This window comes from Ctenopharyngodon idella, chromosome 16 (genome assembly GCF_019924925.1).
Source record: "Ctenopharyngodon idella isolate HZGC_01 chromosome 16, HZGC01, whole genome shotgun sequence".
Taxonomy (NCBI): Eukaryota; Metazoa; Chordata; class Actinopteri; order Cypriniformes; family Xenocyprididae; genus Ctenopharyngodon; species Ctenopharyngodon idella.
This window is the reverse complement of record NC_067235.1, coordinates 14,388,523-14,411,933: the sequence shown is the minus strand read 5'-3', so window position 1 is coordinate 14,411,933 and position 23,411 is coordinate 14,388,523. Positions and strand designations below refer to the sequence as shown.

At 37.0% G+C, this 23,411-nt stretch overlaps 2 protein-coding genes across 3 annotated transcripts; one reads left to right on the top strand and one right to left on the bottom strand.

Annotated features, from left to right (window-relative positions):
- Window positions 1-61: 61 nt before the first annotated feature.
- On the bottom strand, window positions 62-13,456 carry rnf115a (ring finger protein 115a). Its single transcript, XM_051864579.1, has 9 exons — window positions 13,291-13,456; window positions 12,227-12,285; window positions 8,575-8,629; window positions 8,157-8,425; window positions 4,234-4,302; window positions 3,970-4,042; window positions 3,788-3,881; window positions 3,428-3,543; window positions 62-1,052 (listed from the first exon to the last, which is right to left on the bottom strand). Exons 1-9 carry the CDS (start codon window positions 13,366-13,368, stop codon window positions 933-935), a joined length of 933 nt encoding a protein of 310 aa, XP_051720539.1. The 5' UTR covers window positions 13,369-13,456; the 3' UTR covers window positions 62-932.
- A 473-nt stretch (window positions 13,457-13,929) lies between these two features.
- polr3c (polymerase (RNA) III (DNA directed) polypeptide C) lies at window positions 13,930-23,245 on the top strand. Of its 2 annotated transcripts, none has more exons than XM_051864574.1 (15): window positions 13,930-14,087; window positions 16,231-16,377; window positions 16,455-16,719; window positions 19,205-19,408; window positions 19,825-19,907; window positions 20,002-20,103; window positions 20,297-20,389; window positions 20,475-20,555; window positions 20,647-20,698; window positions 21,343-21,403; window positions 21,481-21,631; window positions 22,344-22,445; window positions 22,525-22,574; window positions 22,666-22,815; window positions 22,919-23,245. In XM_051864574.1, exons 2-15 carry the CDS (start codon window positions 16,231-16,233, stop codon window positions 22,998-23,000), a joined length of 1,623 nt encoding a protein of 540 aa, XP_051720534.1. In that variant the 5' UTR covers window positions 13,930-14,087; the 3' UTR covers window positions 23,001-23,245. The 2 variants fall into 2 exon arrangements, with proteins under 2 accessions (XP_051720534.1, XP_051720535.1); XM_051864575.1 differs by having other exon boundaries at window positions 13,974-14,033.
- The last annotated feature ends 166 nt before the right edge of the window (window positions 23,246-23,411 follow it).

The window sequence follows — 23,411 nt, the reverse complement described above, 5'->3', positions numbered from 1 at the left end:
TTTTACAGCCATTTTTTCTGAGAAAACATTTATGTAAACAAAAATCATATGAAGGTCTGAATGCTTTTGTTGTTTGCCTGTGTCATAGCAAGATCAACATGTTTCCTGGTTTTTATTCAGTTTTATTATTAATACATCGTGGTCATACACATCATATAATATATATTTATATACTTTAATATTTAGCGATTCATTGTCATTTTCATCATCAATGTTTTTTGTCTTCCTTAAATGAGTTTTCCAACTAAAATTATTTACATTAGAAAAAACTGTAATAGAAATGAGAGTGAAAAGAACTAAATCAAATTACACTGAATGACATCGATGGGTTTGTGATATATACACACCAGAGATGGAGAAAGACAAAACTTCATGATCCCCTGGACAAGTGGAGGAAAAAAAAAAAAAAAAAAAAAAGGATGCAAGAACAAGGAAAGGCCTGGGGATGTAAAGCGACGTTTATAAACCGCAAAGACACGCCACCCCATCCCAACGAGAATTCACATCGAACGATAAGAGGCGCTATCTGGGGAGTACAGCTCGTCTCTGGGAAACCAAACACTGTACGATTTAAATGTGGGTTGAGAGTTGTGCTGCTAAAGCAACAATATGTGCCCGACCCTACCCTCATCCTGCACTGTTTGTTTGTTCACTCAGGGTAGGAATAAGAATGGATAAACTAAGGGAAATGCTATGCGGAAAACTGGAAGGAATCAAAGATGTCTGAGAATATGGGAAAGATACGGAGACACTGGGATAGACAACTAAAAAAGGACTGTGTTAGAGAAAAGTAGTAAACAAACCATAGTAAAAATATACCAGCATGGTGGGATGAACACAAAGAATAGACAAAAAAAGGAAAGAGAGACGAACAAGCTTGGGTTAAGACAGAGAGCTCAGATGACACGGGCAGACGTGTGAGTGTATGTGTTTCAGAAGGACCATCTCTCCGGTGTGCGAGGATCAGTGTTTAGGGAGGAAGGCTCTGATGAGGACTGAGTGCCGCTTTCTTCCCCATTCAGGCTCTTCCTGCACACAGGACACGTGTCGTGCTTCAGGGAGGAAGAAGAGAGAAGGGTATGTCAGTGACTGTTTGTGATCTTAAAAAAAAATACAGTTTGAACTCAAACTGGAACCTCACAAGTGAAGTGAAAAAAAAAAAAAAAATCATTTTCTAATATAAACTCAGTTCACAATCTCGTTACCCGTGAACTTGTAACAATGCATTTTGGGATTGTATTACCCACAAAGGATACATGTGACGGGTTACATTTTGGCTACAACTTAATATTAGCATAATTTTTTCTGTCTACCTCTTGAAGAACATTTGCATCAGGAACACACCTACACCACCAGTCAACTTAACACAAAAGTAAGTATTTTCCAGATAACATTTACTTAATTTGCAGTGGCTTTAGAACAATAACAACATATAAGCCAATTATTTAATTTAACAAACAACGCTGTCTTTTTTAACATCACACTTACACTACCATTCAAAAGTTTGAGTTAAATACTTTTTTTTTTGAATACTTTTACTCCACAAGGACAGTTAAATACATTTCTTTACTAATTCAAATAAAAGCTGTTCTTTTGAACTATTTATTCATCAAAGAATCCTGAAAAAAAAAGTATACCAGTTTTCACAAAAGCAGTACAACTGTTTTCAACATTGATAATGTTTCTTCAGCACCAAATCAGAATTTTAGAATGATCACGCGACACTGAAGACTGGAGTAATGATGCTGAAAATTCAGCTTTGCATCACAGAAATAAATTAGAAAAATTATAATTAGAATAAACAAAACAGTTATTAGGGCCCGAGCACCGATGGTGTGAGGACCCTATTGTAATTGCTCAGTCAATTCTTCTTCTCCAAAATGAATCACCTTTTTGAGGTTCTGCTGTAACTCAGGCATACAATGTCTGATCTGCCCCAAACTTCACATGTGTGATAAGAGTCCTGGTCTAAAGATATCTATATGCCAATTTTCAGTTAGTCATAGCGCCACCTGCTGGTAACAGGAAATGGCATGCTTTACACTGTGACTCGCTCCCAGAAACACATTTCAATATGCCACAAAGTGCCAAGCATACTAGAAACATGTTAAATCATGCAACACTTGGCTAAGTGCTAAAGTATGTGATTAACGCCACGAAACAGGAAGTTGTTGTAACTCAGGCATACAATGTTTGATCTGCTCCAAAGTTCACGTTTGATAACAGTCCTGGCCTGAAGACATCAACATGGCAATATTCAGTTACAGTCAAAGTGCCACCTATTGGCAGCAGGAAGTGTGGCACTTTGAAATAACTTTGCCATATTCTCCTGTATTTACTCGCTTACATGCATGTCGCCCACTGTTCACTGTTTTCCTAAGGCCAACGGGTGGCGGTGAGCCCGGGTGCGAGGGGCCTTTCATCGCTGCTTGCAGCTTTAATTTTATATTATAATTGTAATAATATTTCACAGTATTACTGTTTTTACTGTATTTTTGGTCAAATAAATGACCCCCAACTTTTGAACTTTATGGAAGAGGATCAAGGTTATCATCCTATTTTTGGGGCCCATGGCATTAAAAAGTTTGAAAACCCCTGGTCTAGCCATCAGTACAAAACAAAAATTGCAACTTTTTTTTTTTTTTTGGTCACCACATTCTGTTACTTCCATTTGTGGTATTTCATAGTTTTGATGACTTTAGTACCCTGAAAAGCACATAGATATCGCTGAGATGTCAATAAAATGTGCTTGAGAAGACTGTTTGCTCATCTGCACTAAAATGTAGTGTAGACAAGACCACCTTAAACCGAGACCAAGACCAAGGCAGGGCGAGACAAGGGTGAATCAAGATCAATACCAGACCAGCATTTCTTAAATTCATCTAAAAGTTTCACATTAACAGCCAGATAAATGTCTTATATTTAATCAATACATACAATTAGAATAATAAGACACTAATATAGAGCTGTAACCAGTCAAATGAAATCACTAACAACAAAATTCATCTTTGCACATTAGAGGTGGCACAGAAGCTACATCTGAACTAGTACAATTACAACTGCTTAAATAATGTTAAGATTGAAGTTATAACCCTCTGACAAGGATGGGCAGTATTTCAGATTTATGTATTTAAAATACATTTTTGAAATACAAAATAAAATGTTCCAGATGTTTTTACATTTATAATTTTGAAGTGTGACAACTCTTTTCATTCTATTTATCAGATGTTTGTACACAAATAAAATGAAATGCTTTCAAGAAGACACTGTGCTTACTAGGTATCTAGGAATATTTCCATAACCACATCATTTTTTTTCCCTACTTCAAAAGATTCTCATATCTAAATGCTTTTCTAAACTTTTTCCTATGTCTTTTCCTCATTCCCTGCCTTTTGTCCCGTTCCTTCCTCTCTATTGTTTCACTCACCAGTTCAAGCCAGGGCACGATGCAGTCACTATGGAAGATGTGGTTACAGGGCAGCTGCCGGACCGGCTCACCGACCATATAGTCTTCCTTACATACAGGGCACTCCATATTGCAGTCTAGAAGACAAGGAGAGGGAGAGAGAGAGAGAGAGACAGCGTGCAGGGGGTGAGAATAATGAAATTTCGGTAGACAAGCGTTGCCTTAAATAGGAATTATAATTCATCACCACACAAGACTCATACTGGTAGGTCAATGACCCCCACTGAGTCTGTGAGCCTTAAATCATAACAAATGGCACAGCGTTCCTCACAGAGCAGAAGAAGTGTTTCAAAGAAAAGGGAAGAGAGAGGAGAGACTAACCAGTGTGTTCCTGAGTGATGATAACAGTGGGGAGGGAGGAAATTTTCTCTTTCTCAGCAGGAGGAGGACCAGTGTTCTCAAACTGACCCAGTAACTGAGGGAGAGAAAGAGAGAGATTATCAGCTTGTCTGCACAGAGGCACGGATATGGTAACATGTACACGTATCATCATGCTCAACTACCTGTGTGATGACTGCATCCAGACCCCCCTGTCCCCAGGCATAGTCCCCGGGGTTTGAGTGCAGCATGCCCGTCCTAACACACACACACAAACATCAAGATTACCGGCCTTACCATATTTAAACTGAGATTGGAGAAAACATTGTTATATGTAACATTGTCTATATACACACACACACACACACACACACACACACACACACACACACACACACACAACTGGCAGCAAATTACATAGTTCCATAAATATTGAATGTTTTCTTTACCATGACAGTGGAGGAGAGCCTGGTACTCCTGAATTGGCAAAAAGGCCTGCAAGAAACTGCTGTACTATTCTAGAAGGAGAGCAGAAACATCAGTGAGGAACTGATATTGGTACTGGGGAATTCTGCCAACTTCCTTATTTTTTATTTATTTATTTTTTGACATTTCATGAGCTGTTTTAATCAGTCAGCTGACTCACAGTACATGTACATTTTGCCAGTAACTTCAAGCACTATATATTTTGTGGAACACAACAGTTTTATACATTGTTCTTGAGAAGAAGAGTCTCACTCAGATTTCTAAGCTGGGACATAAACCATTCTGTACAAGCTTACTACATACGTATTGCAGGGGTGGCGAACGTCGGTCCTGGAGAGCCACAGTCCAGCAGAGTTTTGCTTCAACCCTAATCAAACACACCTGAACAAGCTAATCAAGGTCTGAAGGGTTACTAGAAAGCTACAGGCAGGTGAGTTTTTAATCAGGGTTGGAGCTGTACTCTGCAGGACTGAGGCTGTCCAGGACCAGAGTTCACCACCCCTGACCTATTCTAATATTGTGGTAGACCTTGTCTTATTGGTCTATTACCAGTTTTTTTTTATTTTTTATTTGCTAATCATTATGCCTATATCCAGTTTGTCATGTTTAATTAATTGTTATTAAAGAAATCTAAATATTCTGGCATTTAGAAATAACACTGTCAAATGGCCTATTCATACCAACAATGATGCATAAATCTATCTCTGTCTAGTATGTGTGCGTTTGTATATCGATCAATCAATAGATTGATAGATAGATAGATACACCAATGAGCCATTACATAATGACCACCCCCAGCCTAGAGCAATGAGCGCGCCTCGCAACCGAACGGTGCTGCAGGTGCAGTTCACAGAGCAGTAGGCCTATATATACCTCCCAAGGACTGGCTTTCGGTCGGTAGAGTGTTCGGTGTCAGAATGAGAAAAGTTGCCGAGTTATAGGAGTTTGATGAAGGACAAATTGTGATGGCATGGCGCCCCGAAACTTTGATCTCAGAAAGGGTGCAGCTTGTAGGTTGTTCACGTGCCGCTGTAGTGAGTACGTATCAAAAGTGGTGCATGGATTCTAATATGCTGATTTGCTGCTCAAGAAACAGAATTTCTTTTTTCAGAATTCCTTGATGAATAGAAAGTTCAAAAGAACAGCATTTATCTGAAATACGAAGCTTTTGTAACATTATACACTACCGTTCAAAAGTTTGGGGTCAGTAAGATTTTTTTATTTGATTTTTTTTTTTAAAAGAAAAATAATACTTTTATTCAGCAAGGATGCTTTAAATCGATCAAAAGTGACAGTAAAGACATTTATAATGTTACACTGAAAAAAATGATTTTTTGATGCTGTTCACCTTATTTAAACAACTTATTTTGATTCAACGCCATTGTATCAGGTTTCTGGTTTAAATGTGATTGATTCATGTTAAATTGACTTGAAACGATTACTCTTTGACTTAACTTGTTGTTTTCATATTGGAATAACATGATTCAATCAAGTAAACCCAACCAGGACTCAATCAAACAGGATTTTCACTTCCCATCATGCTTTGCAAAGGGGCTGAACTAGGAGTGTAAATGTTGAAATAAAGTGTTAGTTTAAGCAGTTTTTAGGAAGATGAGAAAATGGAAAGACTTTTTAATGTTTACTGTTCTATTATGTTGGTATTTAAAAGTTTCTGTTAATTAATAGTTTTAGGGTTACCATTGTGGTGAATTGTTGCACTTGTGCTTAGGTTGAGGACCTGCTAACAAACTTTCAAATTACTTTAATAAGAAAGTAATCACTGTGGTAGTGCTCTGGGTTGCATTTCTTAAAAGCATTGTAAGCCTATGTTGATTGTAAAACCATTGCCACCAATGGACTTATGATCAATTTAGGCTTTACAATGTTTTTGGTTAAGGCAATTTAGGATGCATCCAGTATCACATCTAGATTTCTAACACAGAACATCACAAAAGTTATGTAAATCACAAAATTAAACAAGAAGAATTAATTGTAAAAATCAATGTATATGAAAACAATTTATTTATTTATTTATTGCTTTTTATTTAAAAATGAACACAATTGATTCTAGTTAATTTAACATGGTTAAATCTATTGGATTTTCTCAATCATGTGGAACCACTGTCCATGATTGAATTGAGTAAGTTGGACATAACTATTTTACATAGATTCTTCCTTAGTTGTTTTGTCACAACTCAAGGATTTTGCATAGAGTAAAAATAAACCTTTAATGTTAATAAAAACTAAGTTGGTTGTGTTGACCCAACGTAAGTACATTAAATTGGAATAACAGAATTGCATAATGCTGAAATAAAGCAACTTAATCATGTGGAAATCCTTTCCATGATTTTTTTATGTTCGTTCAAAGAGTTATTTTTTTGAGTGTACAAAAGATTATATTTCAAATAAATGCTGTTCTTTTGAACTTTCTATTCATCAAAGAATCCTGAAAAAAAAAAAAAAAATTTTACACAAATATTTTGTACAATTGTACACAATAAATGTTTCTTGAGCAGCAAATCAGCATATTAGAATGATTTCTCAAGGATCGTGTGACACTGAAGACTGGAGTAACGATGCTGAAAATTCAGCTTTGCCATTACAGGAATAAATGACATTTTAAAATATTTTCAAATAGACAACAGTTATTTTAAATCTTAATAATATTTCTCAATTTTACTGTTTTTTTAATTAAATAAATGCAGCCTTGGTAAGCAGATGAAACGTCTTTTAAAAACATTAAAAATCCTACCGATCACAAACTTTTGAATGAGTGTACAACAGTGGTGACCAGGGCAATGTGTCATAGCACACAGTTCATCGCAAATCCCCATGCTAACTGCACGCCATCACCAATAACGCATGAAATGGGCCCAAGATCTTCGAGATTGGACCATGGATGATTGAAAGAAAGTGGCCTGATCTGACAAATCAAGATTCCTGATGCATCACATTTAAGGCCAAGCGTGGATACACTGATTACCAACAGAGGCTATGGCACCTGGATGCACTGTTGGGCCAACACAGGCTGGCAGCGTTTGTTTTGGGACACTTTAGGCCCCATTATCCCAATTACACAATCCCTGATAGCTGTCAGGTATCTGAACATTTTTGCAGACTAACTACACCCATTCATGGCAACTGTGTTCCCTGCCGGTGAAGGCCATTATCAACAGGATAATGTGCCATGCCACACTATCAGAATCATCAAAGAGTCGTTCGAGGAACATGGTGGTGAATTTCTGTTAATGCCTTGGCCTGACATGAATCCAACTGAACATTTGTGGTTTGACTCGGAAAAGTGGGTTTGCGCTACATCACCACTACCCCGCAATGTACGAGAACTGGAGGACCTGCTGTTGATATTATGGTACCAGATACCCCAGGAGACCTATCGCCACCTCATCAACTCAATGTCTCACCATGTGGCCGCTGTTTTTGCAGGCTAAAGGAGGTCCTAGAGGTTACTAGATGGTTATTAGATTATTGGTCATCATGTAATGGCTCATCTGTGTATATATACACAAAAGAGAGAGGTAGATTTATAAATCATTGTACTTTTCTTGCAAACAAAATGATTCTATAGTCCTCAAAATGCATCATAACAGCTTGTTTAATCTGCAAACTGTCATTATGTTTGCTGTCTGACTGCCAGCTGAATGTGCATTTGTAGATTAGCATATCCACTGTATCTGAGTCAATTTAGTCTTCATTAAGCATACCCACTATTCGTGCTGTCCCTCAACACAGATTTTAGTTAAAATGCAAAAGAGAATCTATGATAGATGAAAGTGCAACCTCAGGGAAAATTAAAGAGAATGAAAACAAATCCACAGATTTGTGATACAGAACATGACCATGCGAAAAACTGAGATATTTAATTTACCCCTCGACAGCAGGAGAGCGATCCGGTCGACTGCTCCCTCTGGATCGGTACCTCCTCTGAGTGTGCAGGCGTGGAGGACGACCAGGGCCCCAGTGCTCTGCTCCGCCTAGAGGGCCACCCAGGGGCCCACTAAGCCCACCTGGGACAGAACCGCCGAAAGGTCCGGCTCCGAGACTCCCAGACCCACTGCCCCCTCCCGGGACCCGCTCAGAGTCAGGACTTTCTAGATCCAGACTGAACGGCCTCTCCACGAACAACAGCTGCCATAGCTACAGAAAAAGAGGGAGTAAAAGAGATAGTTATAAATTAGCAGTAAATTGTACCTCATTCAATCTTATTTCAAAAACTCCTTATCAACAGCTACACAATCTCTATCTCAAGACAGGGAAGATGTTGTGGAAGGAAGGGGTCCACATACCTCAGCAAACTGTGAAGCTGTGTCATCAAGGCTATTTGAACTACTGTCCAGAAGACTGAGGAGTAAACAATCACATTAATGTCAGACCTGGCTATTGGGATAGAATGGATGGAACTTAGCAACATACACTGCAGTAAAGCTGATTGTCACAGTGAGGGAGTCATCGATCTAAACCAGTGCTTCTCAATCCCGAACTGCACATTTTGGATGTCTCACTTATTTGATGGCTGTATCAGAAAGCTAAGACAGCTGCCTTGTTATTCCACAGTGACAGACAGTCAACGACAGAAGCATTTTAGTATGACGGCACCTCCTAAGGAAACGGATTATGTCGGTTTTCATGTGAGCTTTAGTTATGACTAATTACCAAGCAGATATTAAATGTCTGTAATGTTTATTGTGTGCTAGAATGGAGACATGCGTTAAAAGATTCTAAAAATGTGAACACTAATTCAAATCATTGAATTAATCTTTTTAAATCGCTGCCTCAGATACCATTTATATTCAACAGCTGAACTTCAACAGGACTGTGGAATATCACAGGCACGTATGCTGCCTTTAAAAGCTGACCAGCACATCCCTACTATATACTATGCAAAAATCAGTATATAAAATGTGAAACATGAAGAATACCTAAATCACCTACTGCATCGGCTGACATTGTGTTCAACCAATGCCACAGGAAACCATCAGATTTGAAAAGTTGAAAAATAATGAATCGAAGAGAACGCTGTGAGTTGAGCGACTGAAGTGAAAGTAGGTCAATGGCAAATAAGAGTGTCCAAGATATAGACATAAAAAAAAAATCATAAAAAATAAATAATCTATAAATCTAGCTTAAAACATATGTGTTTATAACCAAGTTCTTAGAAATGAACTCACTGTATTCATGATGGTTTCATATGTTTTTTGTTTACCCTAAAATGTAGGGTAAAAAAGTAAAAACAAAATTCTTTACACAGTGAACAAATGTAAATGTACACACCTTAATTTTTTTAAGCAAATATCATCATGAATTACTAAATCAGAATTATTACATATACCATGGTCTGTTTGAATGCCTGATTCTGATTGGCTGGAAGATAAAAACTGTTTAATGCACAGGTAGTTCCACTCAGTTTAATCACCGTTCTATATTAATGCGCTGTTTTCATTGAAGCACGCACACACACAGAGATCGCGCTGCGCACACACAGAGACATTCAGAAGCACAGATACTACACAGATACCCCACGGATTTTATTAATAAAATAGCTTCGCTACATTATATTTTTTAGCAACGAGGGGGTAACACCGCTGTTTTTGAAGTAATTAAACTCACCGTTTCATCGTTATTAGAGAGAGACGCTGCTAAATGTAATCTTACGCACTATTTTATATCTGTGTCTGATTCAAAGCAGGCAGAATGCTATATCTAATGAGCCGTAACTGATGAAAATAACCATCATTTTTACCCTTCCAGTCAAATATTGCACTGTAAATATTAGGGATGCACCGATACCCTTTTTTTGGAACCGATCTGATCCCAAAAATTCTGAGTATCGGCCGATACCAATACCAGCACAGTTTTTTTTATTTAAATCAATGTAGAATTTCTATACCTCTGTGTGTTGACCTGATAATCACTCGTTTGATTATAATTATTTGGTGGGGAACAAATAAAAGTAAATAAGTGTAGCACTAAATCTGGTAAAATGTTACACATTGCTCTTTGTGTTGTTGTAAAATCCATTCATGAAAAACAAGTAAATTATATTTAAATATAAATATATAATATAAAATTAAAAGACATTTCTTCAAAAGACATTAAAAGACATTAAATCAGAATCAGGCAAGAAAAGGCTCAAACTATTGCATAGATATAATACACTACACATTAATATCTCTTCCCTTTGTGCTTTGAACTTTTCAAAGCGAAGCGCTGTGATTCCATGTTGCTTCAGGTCTCAGTGCAGCTTTTTAATGAGGCAGCAACATATGATAGATAGGACAGAATAAGAGAGGCTATTAATAATCTTTCATTGCGCAAACGTATTACAAAACAAAAGGCTCAGAGCGGCACAAAGCGCTTATGCGCATCCCGTGCGCAGAATGATGCGCTTGAAGCAACATGGAGTCACAGCGCTTCGCATTGAAAAGTTCAAAGCACAAAGGGAAGAGATTGATGTGTAGTATATTATATCTATGCAATAGTTTATTGAGGCTTTTCTTTTAACAGTTTTAAATATAAGTTACTGTGCGCATGAAGACCAATTCATTGCGCTCTCTTCTCCAGTGTCGTAATCTGACAAACACCAGGGAGAAAGTAACATGATTTAGAAACAGCAATAAACTCCAGCAAGATAAAGTTCTTTTATGTAAAACCATAGACCTTTATCTACAGATAAAGTATAATAATAGGAACATCTTGGAGAGAGTTGACGGTCGTAACCAAAGGCGACACACAGTTTGATGCTGAATGGAAAATGACTAACAGCCGCAGAGGAGGGAAGCATTTACGTGAACTTAAATTTAACGACTTCAATATTCATCTGTACCTCTTGGAATGGCTTCAGAACACTTGGAATATGGTGCTTTGTAATGTTGTCGTGTCTTTTGTGGGGCTTAACAATAACACAGAATAATATACACACAATATCGGATTTGGACCAGTCTCGTTTGACCGATCCGGCAAAAATGTCTGTATCCGAGCCGATACCGATACTGAGTATCGGATCGCCGCATCCCTAGTAAATGTCCATAACAGCTTTAAGTTGTCAATGCTGGCAAATTACCATGGTATAAGCAGGATAATCCATGGCTAGCTGTGCATTAAACGATTTGAATCACTTTGCTTAAGGTAAAAAATTAGTTTAAATAATAGGTAAATAAAATAGTTTAATTGCACAGCTAGCCGTTGATTATCCCTTACTTATTATATACATTTTTTGTAGGGTTGCAACAGTAATTGCTGTAGGTACCAAGTAAGTTATCTGAAATAACTTATTTACCACCAATTATTTTCATGGTTGCTGTTAGTACATCATAAGCACAAGAACAGAGAGTCAGTGGACAACTGCAACATGAGATATGAAGACATTGCTGGACAAAACAAATATATTATCCCAAACAATTCCAATCAGTGTTAGAGAGGTTCTGATATTTAGTTCATTCTATGAAAGTACATGATTTCAGACACAGCACAGGTCTACTAAAGACCTAACCATATAAATAAAGTGTGTTAAAAAAGGAGACATCCACAATGTGCAGTGCTGCAGTAATCCAAGACCAGGATTGAGAACCACTGATCTAAACCCTTTCCTCAACAAATTCCAGTATAATTACACAAATTAAACTTAAACTGAGCTGGAATTAAATGCAATTTACTCATATCATTGATGTTCCTCTGGCAGAATGGTGACACAAACTATGAATGATCTGCATCTGCTTGATTTATCAATACTAAAAAAAACAAATGACATCAGAGGGACCTATGTTGACAGCTTTTTGTTCTCATGCCCGTTTGGTTGTGCTACGAATCAGGTGATACAATCAACTTATTTACATACACCAGAAGGCACTGAAAGAGCCGCCATGGTAATCTAGCAGTGCAGGAGTTACAACATGCCATAGGAGACAATGAATGAGGAAGTGCAGCCATTGACAAGCTCACCTGGAGTCTTCTGTAACCTCCTCGATGAAGCCCGAGTCACATCTGGGACAGATATACTCCTGAAGGCAAGCAAAATCACAATCAGAATCAGAATACAGAAAAATCGCATTGTTGACCTCAACACTGTAAACAAACAAACAGATAGCTGTGGTTCTGTGAGGACACACATATTTGCATAGAACTACAACACTTTCATTTGAATTTTAAAACAAATAGTCCTACATAAGGAGAGACACTCCCTGTAATGTGTGTTACAACAATTGCTGGCTGATTCAAGAGACTGCTTCCCTATTTTTTCTCTGATTTGAACAGGTCAAGACAGGTCAACCTGTGGGTCTCCAACAAAAGAAAAACAATGGCTGCTTATCTTGACATGTAGTACAACTCCTTAGCACTATATACACTTAGCATGAACCAGTTATGATTCATCTTCTGAGTATAGTAAGACGTTAAGTAAACAAGGGATTACACACAACTCATCCACATCGGGACAGCTCATGTTGGATTGACTTACTGACACACTGACCAATAAGTTGTGAAACTAGACAGCCACTGACAGATCTGTGATCTGCGACATTACAAATAAGTATAATAGAAAGAGAAACATGTAATACTCCGGTTTCGCTTTTGACAAGAGTTCAGTGTTGATCACATTTAAAGACATGTTTTGAACATTTCTAAACGGTAACAGCATGAACGGAACACTTATTAATGTCCAACATGTCTTAAAAAGTCACTATTTATACGAAAGCTATAACAAAAACAACAAAAACACAAGACATGAGTGTAGCATTTGTTCTAAAGACAAAACACGTTAGTTTTCTCCTTTAGTAGGTGCACGAGCATCCGTTTTACGTTTACTAACGCTGGTCATCGATAAATACATTTATTTTTTGTGTTTATAATACAAACAACAAGGCACAGCAGGCCCTTCGCCTACATCAGGTTGATACACTGCTAACATGCTAACTTTAGCACAACAGCGAAACCTGCGAGACCGACAACGGAACTACAGAAACCCGCTAAGATGAGCCGACTGTGCGTTACAAGCGACGCGGACTCACCGGCAGTTTGGGGCTCACTTCACCCTTACAACAATGACAGAAGAAGCGATGCGGAGGGACCGCCGCAGCCTCCGCCATGTTTTCCGTGAGACTGTCTGTGTCCCAAACAGCAGCAGCAGCGCTGGCCGTCGGTCCGCCCACTGCAGAGGGAGGCGCTCTGACATGAACATTCGGACTCCGACTCATTTTACCGAGTCGATTCACTCGGGTGGTTCGTTTGATGAACTGTTCAAATTGATACTGATTCAGAGTCAAGTTTATTTGCTACACATCCTTACAGAGGCAGTGAAATGTGCTTTGTACAAGGCCCAGACTGTGCTTTATTTTACAAACAATGTAAAATTTAGAAAAGCTTAAAATAAAGAGAGTGATTAATTTGCAATAATGAATATTACAAAATTACATTAGACAATACATGATATACTTGATTAAATATCACTAGTATTGTCGCTCCTGCACAACAGTGTTTCAATATGTATCCTTTTCTAGAGAAATATATATATATATTTTGTTAAACACTGCTGTATATTATTATATTTCCAATATATCATATTTCGAATTGTTTTACTTTCAAAATATAGTTTTTACAGTCGAGTGATTCACATTCGGTTCTTCTGAATCATTAAAAAAAGAATCAGTTCATAGCAAAGATTCGTTCACTAATCAGACATACTTGAGCTCCACATGATCATACTACGGAAATTCGTCAGTGCTGATCATTACGCACCGCTTGGACAACACATGTGAGAATAAACTCATCTAAACCCTAAACACGTACAGTTACATACTTTTTAGAGGTAGGTTCATTTTTGTGTATGTGCATGATTGTTTCTTTTTGTGCAATGTTAACGCTGCGTTCATGTGTTAGTTTGTGTAATGTGTATCACTCAGAACTTAAATATGAATAACTATTCCTGTATGTTGTGAACAGGATGCTCTTCTAGTGCTTTCAATATGTCGCTTTTAGATACAGTTTACAACATGGTATGATGTGACAGCATGTTAAGTGAAGTCCATTACTTATTATGTCCATTACATTAAAGTCCACTTCTGGTCATTGGTCAGGCTACCTGAGTAAATGTTTACGTGTTTGTTCATATATATGTATGTTGTAAGAATATATCATGTTTATCTATTAGGATTATATAGTAGTAATAATGGCTTTAGTAAGCCACTATAGTGTTTTGGTTGAAACTAAGGTACATCTTGTGTTATTGACAATAGATCAATGCTTACCACCCATGTCTTTGGTTACAGTATTTTTCCTATTAATTTTCTCTGTAGGTGTTTTAAAGTCTACATTAAATAATTCTAAGTATGTTAAATAATAACATCACATTTTGAATAAAATAAAAATAAGAACTTTAAACAATTTGCTACTCTTTTAATAAAGTATTGTGAATGATGCAAGCAAATCAGAAATGCTGTATTATATAAAACTTGGACTTATAGTCATTGATGATTATATATATTAAAAAAAAAAACTATATATTTTTTTAATTTATTGTAGAATATTCAAATATATACCAGTAGTTTGAGAGTGAAGGGATGCATTGATTGTGTGTGTAGTTCTTAATGGAAGAGAGCTACGTACTGCTGAGCTCATTTTTATTTCTTTAGTAACGGCGACTTTTCTGATTGGTGGATCTTTCTTCAGGATTATGGGTAGTGTAGTTATTCAATGGGAATTCAGCAACTAAAGATGATTTTGAAACCACACTTGCTTATATACAGGCATATACCATCACTTAACTACCACAAAGATTATGGTCTGTCTTGAAAGCTATATATCGTCGCTGTCAGGCAGAAACCTTGTATCTCAATATTTTGTCTTTTTTTTTTTTTTCATAAATCATTACTATTGGTCACCATTGGGTTTTGAAAATATTAAACCAATGAAAAGTATTTAAAAAAGCATATGACTAAATCTTGTAACTCCATTCGCCTCAATCTTGAATGAAGTGCTGCACACAGTTTGGACTGTCTCTGCTTGTTTATTATGCAAGGGTAAATAAAGAACTGTTTTTAAAAAAGCACAGCATTTTCTTTACTCAAGAAACAAACACTATATAAAGGTTAATGTTTTATGTATTGACAACTGAGTAGATTGTCTTAGTCTAGCATTTGTGACTCTGGACCACAAAACCAGTCATAAGTCGCACGGGTATATTTGTAGCAATAGCCATCAATACATTGTATGGGTCAAAATTATCGTTTTTTCTTTTATGCCAAAAATCATTAGGATATTAAGTAAAGATCATGTTCCATGAAGATATTTTGTACATTTCCTACCATAAATATATCAAAAATGTATTTTTGTGAGTGGATATGCATTGCTAAGGACTTCATTTGGACAACTTTAAAGGCGATTTTCTCAGTATTTTGATTCTTTTGTACCCTCAGATTCCAGATTTTCAAATAGTTGTATCTCAGCCAAATATTTTGTCGGGTCATAGTCAATACTGTCTTAAACACACTGAGCGCTCACATACCTACAATAAACTTTATAACCTTTAAGTTGATGAAAACTTAATGCGATGCACTCACTGCCTCAGATGTGGCCATTCTAATGACGGATAAAGCACATATGTCTGACATTTGCTAGTCAAAAAACCTCATATGTCCATTTGAGCTTGATTTTGGTAAAATGTTAATGACACTTACAAGTGTCTGACCCCAAGTAAAGCCACAATATCAACACGGAAGACAATGTTTAATTATTTAAATATGCAGTGTTTTTTCCATTTCCTGTAAAGTAGGTGGTTTTGACCAAGGTTTCCGCCCAGCAGCGATGATTTATAACCACTAAAAAAAACTATTCTACTCTATTGTCAAATCCAGCAAAATTCAGGTTCAAATGTTTATAAAACCATGCATCATACATACATTATTTCATTAGCTGTTTGTTTAGTGATTTGGTTGTTTATCACTTTCCTGAAGATGACAACACAGGAGGTGCGTCTCTGTGGGCTGCTGCTGCAGGAGCACTTTGGAGATGTGGTGGAGAAAGTGGGCACTCATCTCATCCGCTGTGGAGTTCTGAACTTGCGAGCTCTTGCCCATGAGACCAAACTTGCTCTTGACCTGGTAATGTCACGTACTTATCACATTCTTCACATTCACTCTGTCTTCATTTTTCCTCATTAACACTCTCCTCCTGCTAGGTCAAGAAATCTCTGTGTGTACTGGTGCAGCATGGGATGTGTACGTTTGGTGCAGGGCGTCGTGGTCCAGCGGGACCTGTGGAATATCGCATCAGCTGTGAGCGCATCCTACACATGCTTCGTTATCCACGCTACATCTACACCGCCAAGAGTCTTTATGGTGACACAGGCGAGCTCATTGTTGAGGAGATACTGCAGAGAGGCCAGATGACTATGAGCAGCACAGTCAAGACTGTAGCAGATAGGCTGACTCACAATATGCCAGGTAAGAACACAAGCAGACTGAAGGGCTAATTCATAGATGTAAACGAAACAGGACTTGGAAAAAATAGACAGGTTTTTTGTGTGTGTGTGTGTGTGTGTAAATATTTTGGCTCAAAGTATATGTGAATGCTCTAAACAAGACCATATTGGCATGGGAATGGCTTGCTTTAAAGTCCACGGTACGGTATGTATATAAAATGCATTATCAACAGGGTTATTTACCATCTAAAGAATTATGGCATTCAGAGGAGGAAATGAGTTGCACATTTTAATATTTTATGGAGCTGACAGAAATGGGAACATATTAAAGACAGTTGAATGTCAAAATTAATGTGTTAATTTTGAGTTAAATTTTTTCAGTTTAACACGTTAAAAATATTTAACAGAATTAATGCAGCATCCGTTTTTTTTTCTGCCATCCATTGGCTGCGCTACAGTATATGATCACTCTATCATTCATTCAAGCTCTATTAAACCATTTAAGTGCGATAAGACACAAAAAGAGAAGTAATTTGTACTGATGCACTGTCTGTGAAGCGACTCTGTGAACAAAACACCTGAAATGCGTGCACAGAATGCCATTTCAGATAGTTCGTCAGCACCGCATTGAGTTCTCTTTCACGCTTGAACGGACAAAAACACATAAAATTATGCCAAAATCCCCATTTTGTTGAGTATCCTTGTAAGCACAGTCGTAATGGGTTAAAAGTGTTAAATGAACGTCAAGAGTCGTGAGAAAATAAGATGTGTGTCAGATACATCATTTGCGTCAGGTCTTAAAGTCACAGTGGCCTAATAAACCTGCTGCTGTCTGTGTCATTAAAGGGTTAGTTCACCCAAAAATGAAAATAATGTAATTTATTACTCACCCTCATGTCGTTCTACACCGTTAAGACCTTCATTCATCTTCGGAACACAAATTAGGATATTTTGATTAAATCTGATGGCTCAGTGAGGCCTGCATAGCCAGCAATGACACTTCCTCTCTCAAGATCCATAAAGGTACTAAAAACATATTTAAAACAGTTCATGTGAGTACAGTGGTTCTACTTTAATATTATAAAGCGACGAGAATACTTTTTATGCGCCAAAAAACAAAATAATGACTTTTCAACAATATAGTGATGGGCCGATTTCAAAACACTGCTTCGGAGCTTTACGAATCGAATCAGTGATTCGGATCTCCTATCAAATGGCTCAACTGCTGAAATCACATGATTTTGGCGCTCTGAGTCACTGATTCGATTCGTAAAGCTCCAAAGCAGTGTTTATGGATCTTGAAAGAGGAAGTGTCATTGCTGGCTATGCAGGCCTCACTGAGCCATGTTCCGAAGATGAATGAAGGCCTTATGGGTGTAGAACGACATTTTTGGGTGAACTAACCCTTTAATGTGAATCAAAGAACAAAAAACAAAGAGAAAATCAATCACTGCTCTTGGCTGAATAACTTTTGTAGCTTTAATAAAGATTAACCTACATTCAGTTTATAATTTATGAAAATCTTAAAGCACTGTTTACAAATTTGCTTGGGTCAAAAACAACAGAAACAATAACTTTTTTTGTGCATTTTAGCAGGGCAGGTAAAAATCTGAATCAGCCTGACTGGACCAGTAGAAAAAAACCTTAGCGTTGAGCCCTGATATATTAAAGGCACAGCTAAATGTGACATTTATTACAATTGGTTTATGTGAAGTTTGTTTTAAGTTCACTTAAATTCAAAGTTATATTTTTTAAAGCCTATTAAATGTTACAATTGATAGCTTTCAATTATACTCTGTTGAATGGCTATAATTAATGGCTAAAATTGAGGGGGATGTTTATTAAAGAGATAGTTCACCCAAAAATGAAAATTTGATGTTTATCTGCTTACCCCCAGGGCATTCAAGATGTAGGTGACTGTTTCTTCAGTAGAACACAAATGATGATTTTTAACTCCAACCGTTGCGGTCTGTCAGTCGTATAATGCTTGTCAATGGGAACTCCATCTATAAGAGTCAAAAAAACATGCACAGACAAATCCAAATTAAACCCTGCGGCTCGTGATGACACATTGATGTCCTAAGACACGAAACGATTGGTTTGTGTGAGAAACCGAACAGTATTTATATAATTTTTTACCTCTAAAACACCACTGTGTCCAACTGCCTTGCACATCAGGTTGGTGAGGTCTGAAATTATTCCATAAACATGGAAACGTATACTAGTGCTTCTTATTCCATTATTAGGTGAATTAAAAATGTTTAATTAACTTGTTAACTTTGACTAATTGTACTCATTGACATTGAAACATTGAAAATAATATATTATTTTTAAAGTGAACTTGTACTTTTTTGGCCACCTCAGTGGGTCTGAGTTTGGATCTTTTAGATGGACCAGACAAATATAGTAAAAATAGTTAATTAAAATAGCATCTGAAATATGTTTCATGCTTAACCAACCTTCTTGATTTCCATTTGAAACTTACCTATTTAAACTTTTTGTACCAGAGGGTCAGAGTATGGACTACAGTGAGGTTGTCTCTGCATTCTCCCAGTTGGTGGAGACTCATTTCCTTCAGCGCTGTCCTCCTGTGGCCTCAGCAGGATCATCAAACTCAGGAGCGGTTGACATTCCTCCTCCAGCTGTAGCACAGCCCTCTGAACCAGAGAGCCACCCAGACTGCTACAGAGTACCCTATATCAATCTCACCGGTCAGTTACTTCTGACAAAACACTAATCACTTACAAAAAAAAAAAAAAAAAAATTTAATGGTCAACCCATATGGTGTACACAATGCCAGTGAAATTCATAAATGCTTAAAATTATGTTGGTGGGCCTATTATGTTGGTGGGATGGTGGGATGATAATATAAGGAATATTTATGTATTTTACATGATTTAACATATATAAATTATAATTTAAATAATATTTTAATATAATATATTATTAGAATTTTGAATAATTATAAAATAACCATTCAATCAGTAATTTTATTGTTTATTGGAAAATACAATGAGCAAATGTTTTGGGGCACCATATGCATATTGTTAGTTTATATTTACTCAGCTAGAAATATTCAAACACATTGAGACTAAAACTTAAGCGGTTGAATTGTGTGTTCATCCAGGTCAAGGAAAACGCAGACGCTCAAGTGAGGATGGAGAAGCTGACCAGCGTGCAGCAAAAAAAGCCAAAATGGACAACAATGAGGTATTACAATCGTGATGATGACATCACAAATTCCCGTTTTCATTAGTTGAGTTTTTCATGTGTTGTACATCTGTTTTTATCTCTCTTTCTCCAGTGTGGTGATGAAGGGATCTTTTGGCAGGTGAATTTTGAACGCTTTCACTTGCACTTCAGGGATCAGGCCATCATTAGTGCTGTTTCCTGTAAACTTGATCAGGTGACTATAAACATCAAATAATCTAAGATATGCTGTGAGATATAATTAGGCTGTGGACTGAATATTCTTTTACGGGTGAATCTGAGACAGAACGTTCTGGATTCTCACATTTAGACTTTCTCCTCAAGGGAAATAATAAGTCGGTAGAATGTAGGTCTTTATCGGCTAAATTTCTCTCTCTCTCCCCCTGTAGACTAGCGGTGAGATAGTTAGAACCATGTTACGGATGAGTGAAGTTACAACGCCGGCTAACGCTGCTTTCACACAAGCTCTTTCAGCAAACGAGGTAATGGATGAATGTACGGCCCTTACTGAGAAAAACAAATCAGATTGGTATGAAGTGTGATCAAAGCCTTATTGTTTTCCATTAGATTTTCCGAGCTCTTCCATCCAATTACAACATCGGCAGACCGATTTTAGACCAATACCTCACTCTCCTGGTTGACGATCCGGTAAAGCAATGAATACATAAATACACACTACTTTATATTTGCTATTTATCCAAGGATTAAATGGCTTAAATATCTTTTCTTTTTCTCCTAGATGGAATTTGTGGGGAAAACAGGTGACAGTGGAGGAGGAATGTATGTCGTCAGTATCCCTTTAAAACACCACCTGAAGGACAAAAGGAAACTTTCCATGTTCCATGTTATTATAATTAATTTATTTATTATTATCACTACCATTCGAATGTTTGATTTCAGTAAGAATTAATAGATTTATTCAGCAAGGACACATTAAATTGATCAAAAGTGACAGTAAATACATTTATAATGTAAAAATTACTATTTAAAATAAATGCTGTTCTCTTTAACTTTCTATTCATCAAAGTATCCTGAAAGCAATTTAACAGTTTCCACAAAAATATTAAGCAGCACAACTGTTTTCAACATTGATAATAATAAGAAATATTTCTTGAGCACCAAATCATCATATTAGAATGATTTCTGAAGGATCATGTGAAACTGAAGACTGAAGTAATGATGCTGAAAATTCAGTTCAGCCATCATAGAAATAAAATACATTTTAAAATATATTAAAATGAAAAACAATTATTCTAAATTGGAATAATATTTCACAATATTACTGTATTTTTGGTCAAATAAATGCAGCCTTGTTTAGCATTGGACACATTTAAAAAATCTTACCAACCCCAAACTTTTGAATGGTACATATCTAATAATCTTATAACAAAATAGTAGTAAAACTTGATTGGTTGACCCTTGACCCTGTGGTCAGATCTACACCGTGCACTGGCTAACCTGGCCAGAGCTACCCTTGAGTCTGTGGTCCAAGAGAGGTTAGTAGAGTCATAGTGTTTTAGCTTGCTGAAATCTTTTTTTTAGTTTTGTTCTTAGATTCTTTTCTTTACGTCAGGTTTGGTTCCCGTTCAGCTCGCATCTTTCGTCTGTTACTGCGGAAACGACATCTGGAACAGAAGCAGGTGGAGGATTTTGCCATGATTCCAGCCAAAGAGGCCAAAGACATGCTGTACACACTCCTATCTGAGAACCTGGTCCAGCTGCAGGTAACACACTCACAGCAGGTCTTGTATATATATATAACAGTCACTCAATAATTCAGTTTCATTGTCCTTGCTCTATGTCTGCTTGTCAGTTTGACCCAGTTTACACCTGGTATTAAAGTCAGCATGAAACAGAAGTTGCCATAGTCTTTTCTTCCCTATTGTGATGTATATCCGAGTGAAATGGCTTTTCTAACAAGAAAAAATGTAGGGCGGGACTTGATTTTGTCCATCGGGAATGAATTAAATCGTTGTGGTTCATGTCAAAAAATCATTAGGTACTACATTTGATGACAGACTTATATTCAAAAAGTATGTTCTATCAAACTTATTTTTAACAGAAGAGTGGACGTGACCATTTTCACCTCGATTGTGCAAGGCTTCAGGTGTCAGCTGCTTCCAGTTATTGTAGTTGTACAAAAACAGGCCGTTATGCTACTTGTTGAGAACTGGTATTCGTCATATTATTTTAATTTATTATCGTAATCATAAACAGACTGGTTATAGTTTTAACATTTACTGCTCTTGTATGCTTGTAGCTTACCTAAATAATGAATCGAAAGTCTTCTGCGTTGTAGGCAATATGAAGGCAATCTGTTGGCTTTGTCATGTGATATTCTTTGCCAGTTGTGTCGCTTATGGATGTTAGTAGTGTAAACGGTCTCTTTTTATCACGATCAGGCTTCATATAACTTTTTGTGTACTGTATGTAAAGGAAATTCCAAAAACACCAGACCACGCCCCTTCTCGCACCTTCTACCTGTACACCGTTAATCAGCTGCCCACCGCCAGACTGCTGCTGCAACACTGCTACAAGGTACAGAGCTTACATGAGCATCCTTTTTTAATGCTTTTTATAGTGTTTTGATATATATTTATATGTGGACACCATACAGACAATTGGGAACCTGATCGAGAGGCGGCTGTACGAGACCAAAGAGAACAAGCAAGTCCCTCCTTTTTCGACAATACACAAAAAATTTCATCCGAGTAGTAGACTTTGATTATGTCATTAATCTGTTCATTGATTTTCACAGGCGACTTTTGGAAAAGTCTCAGCGAATTGAGGCCATCCTGGCATCCTTGCAGGCCACAGGGGCAGAGACGGCACAGCTGACGGAGGTGGAGGAGATGATCACAGCTCCAGAAAGACAGCAGCTCGAGTCCCTGCGACACCACATTAACAAGTACTACACAAACTGATTACTCTCTACACATGGATCAGAGTCATGTGATTCATGTTCAGCCAATCATTAATCTCGTTTCTTCTCTCTGTGCTCATGGTGGCAGGTTGGATTCCAGTGAAAACCAGGTGGACGAGACCATATTTCTTCTGGAATCCTACATTAACTCTACACAGGCCTCTCGCTGACAGTTATTATACAACTATAGGCTAGTTCAAGAAGACATACTTGTCTATGTTTGTGTGAAAAGAGGTGAAATAGGTGAATACAGAAGAGTAGATGGAGCTATTTTGAGATTCATGCTGTTTTCAAACAGATGTTTCATTTGCAACAAGGACTGATTTTGTATTTAACAGTATGTTTTGTGGGACTGTGAATGCAATTTTATTTCTGTTTTCATGGGGGAAAAATAAAGATGGAATTCTTTTTATAATGGTTTACAAACTTTTATTTAATAATTTGTCAAAAGAAAAACAATTTTTAAATCTGTGCATTAACCACGATGACTGAAACATTGTGATTTCTGTTAAGTAACAAAAATTAAATAAACATTGTTTGGTTTTATGATAAACCTGATTTCACCAAGTACAACATGTTCC

Bases quoted from the DNA above. Each gene is read 5' to 3' on its own strand.
- polr3c (XM_051864574.1), top strand. From the start codon at position 16,231: ATGACAACACAGGAGGTGCGTCTCTGTGGGCTGCTGCTGCAGGAGCAC. The intron at 16,378-16,454 runs GTAATGTCACGT...TCCTCCTGCTAG, and splicing joins CCAAACTTGCTCTTGACCTG to GTCAAGAAATCTCTGTGTGT. The intron at 21,404-21,480 runs GTTAGTAGAGTC...TCTTTACGTCAG, and splicing joins GAGTCTGTGGTCCAAGAGAG to GTTTGGTTCCCGTTCAGCTC.
- rnf115a (XM_051864579.1), bottom strand. From the start codon at position 13,368: ATGGCGGAGGCTGCGGCGGTCCCTCCGCATCGCTTCTTCTGTCATTGT. The intron at 8,426-8,574 runs GTATGTGGACCC...CTTTTTCTGTAG, and splicing joins CAGCTTCACAGTTTGCTGAG to CTATGGCAGCTGTTGTTCGT. The intron at 4,043-4,233 runs GTAAAGAAAACA...TGTGTGTGTTAG, and splicing joins GGCTCTCCTCCACTGTCATG to GACGGGCATGCTGCACTCAA.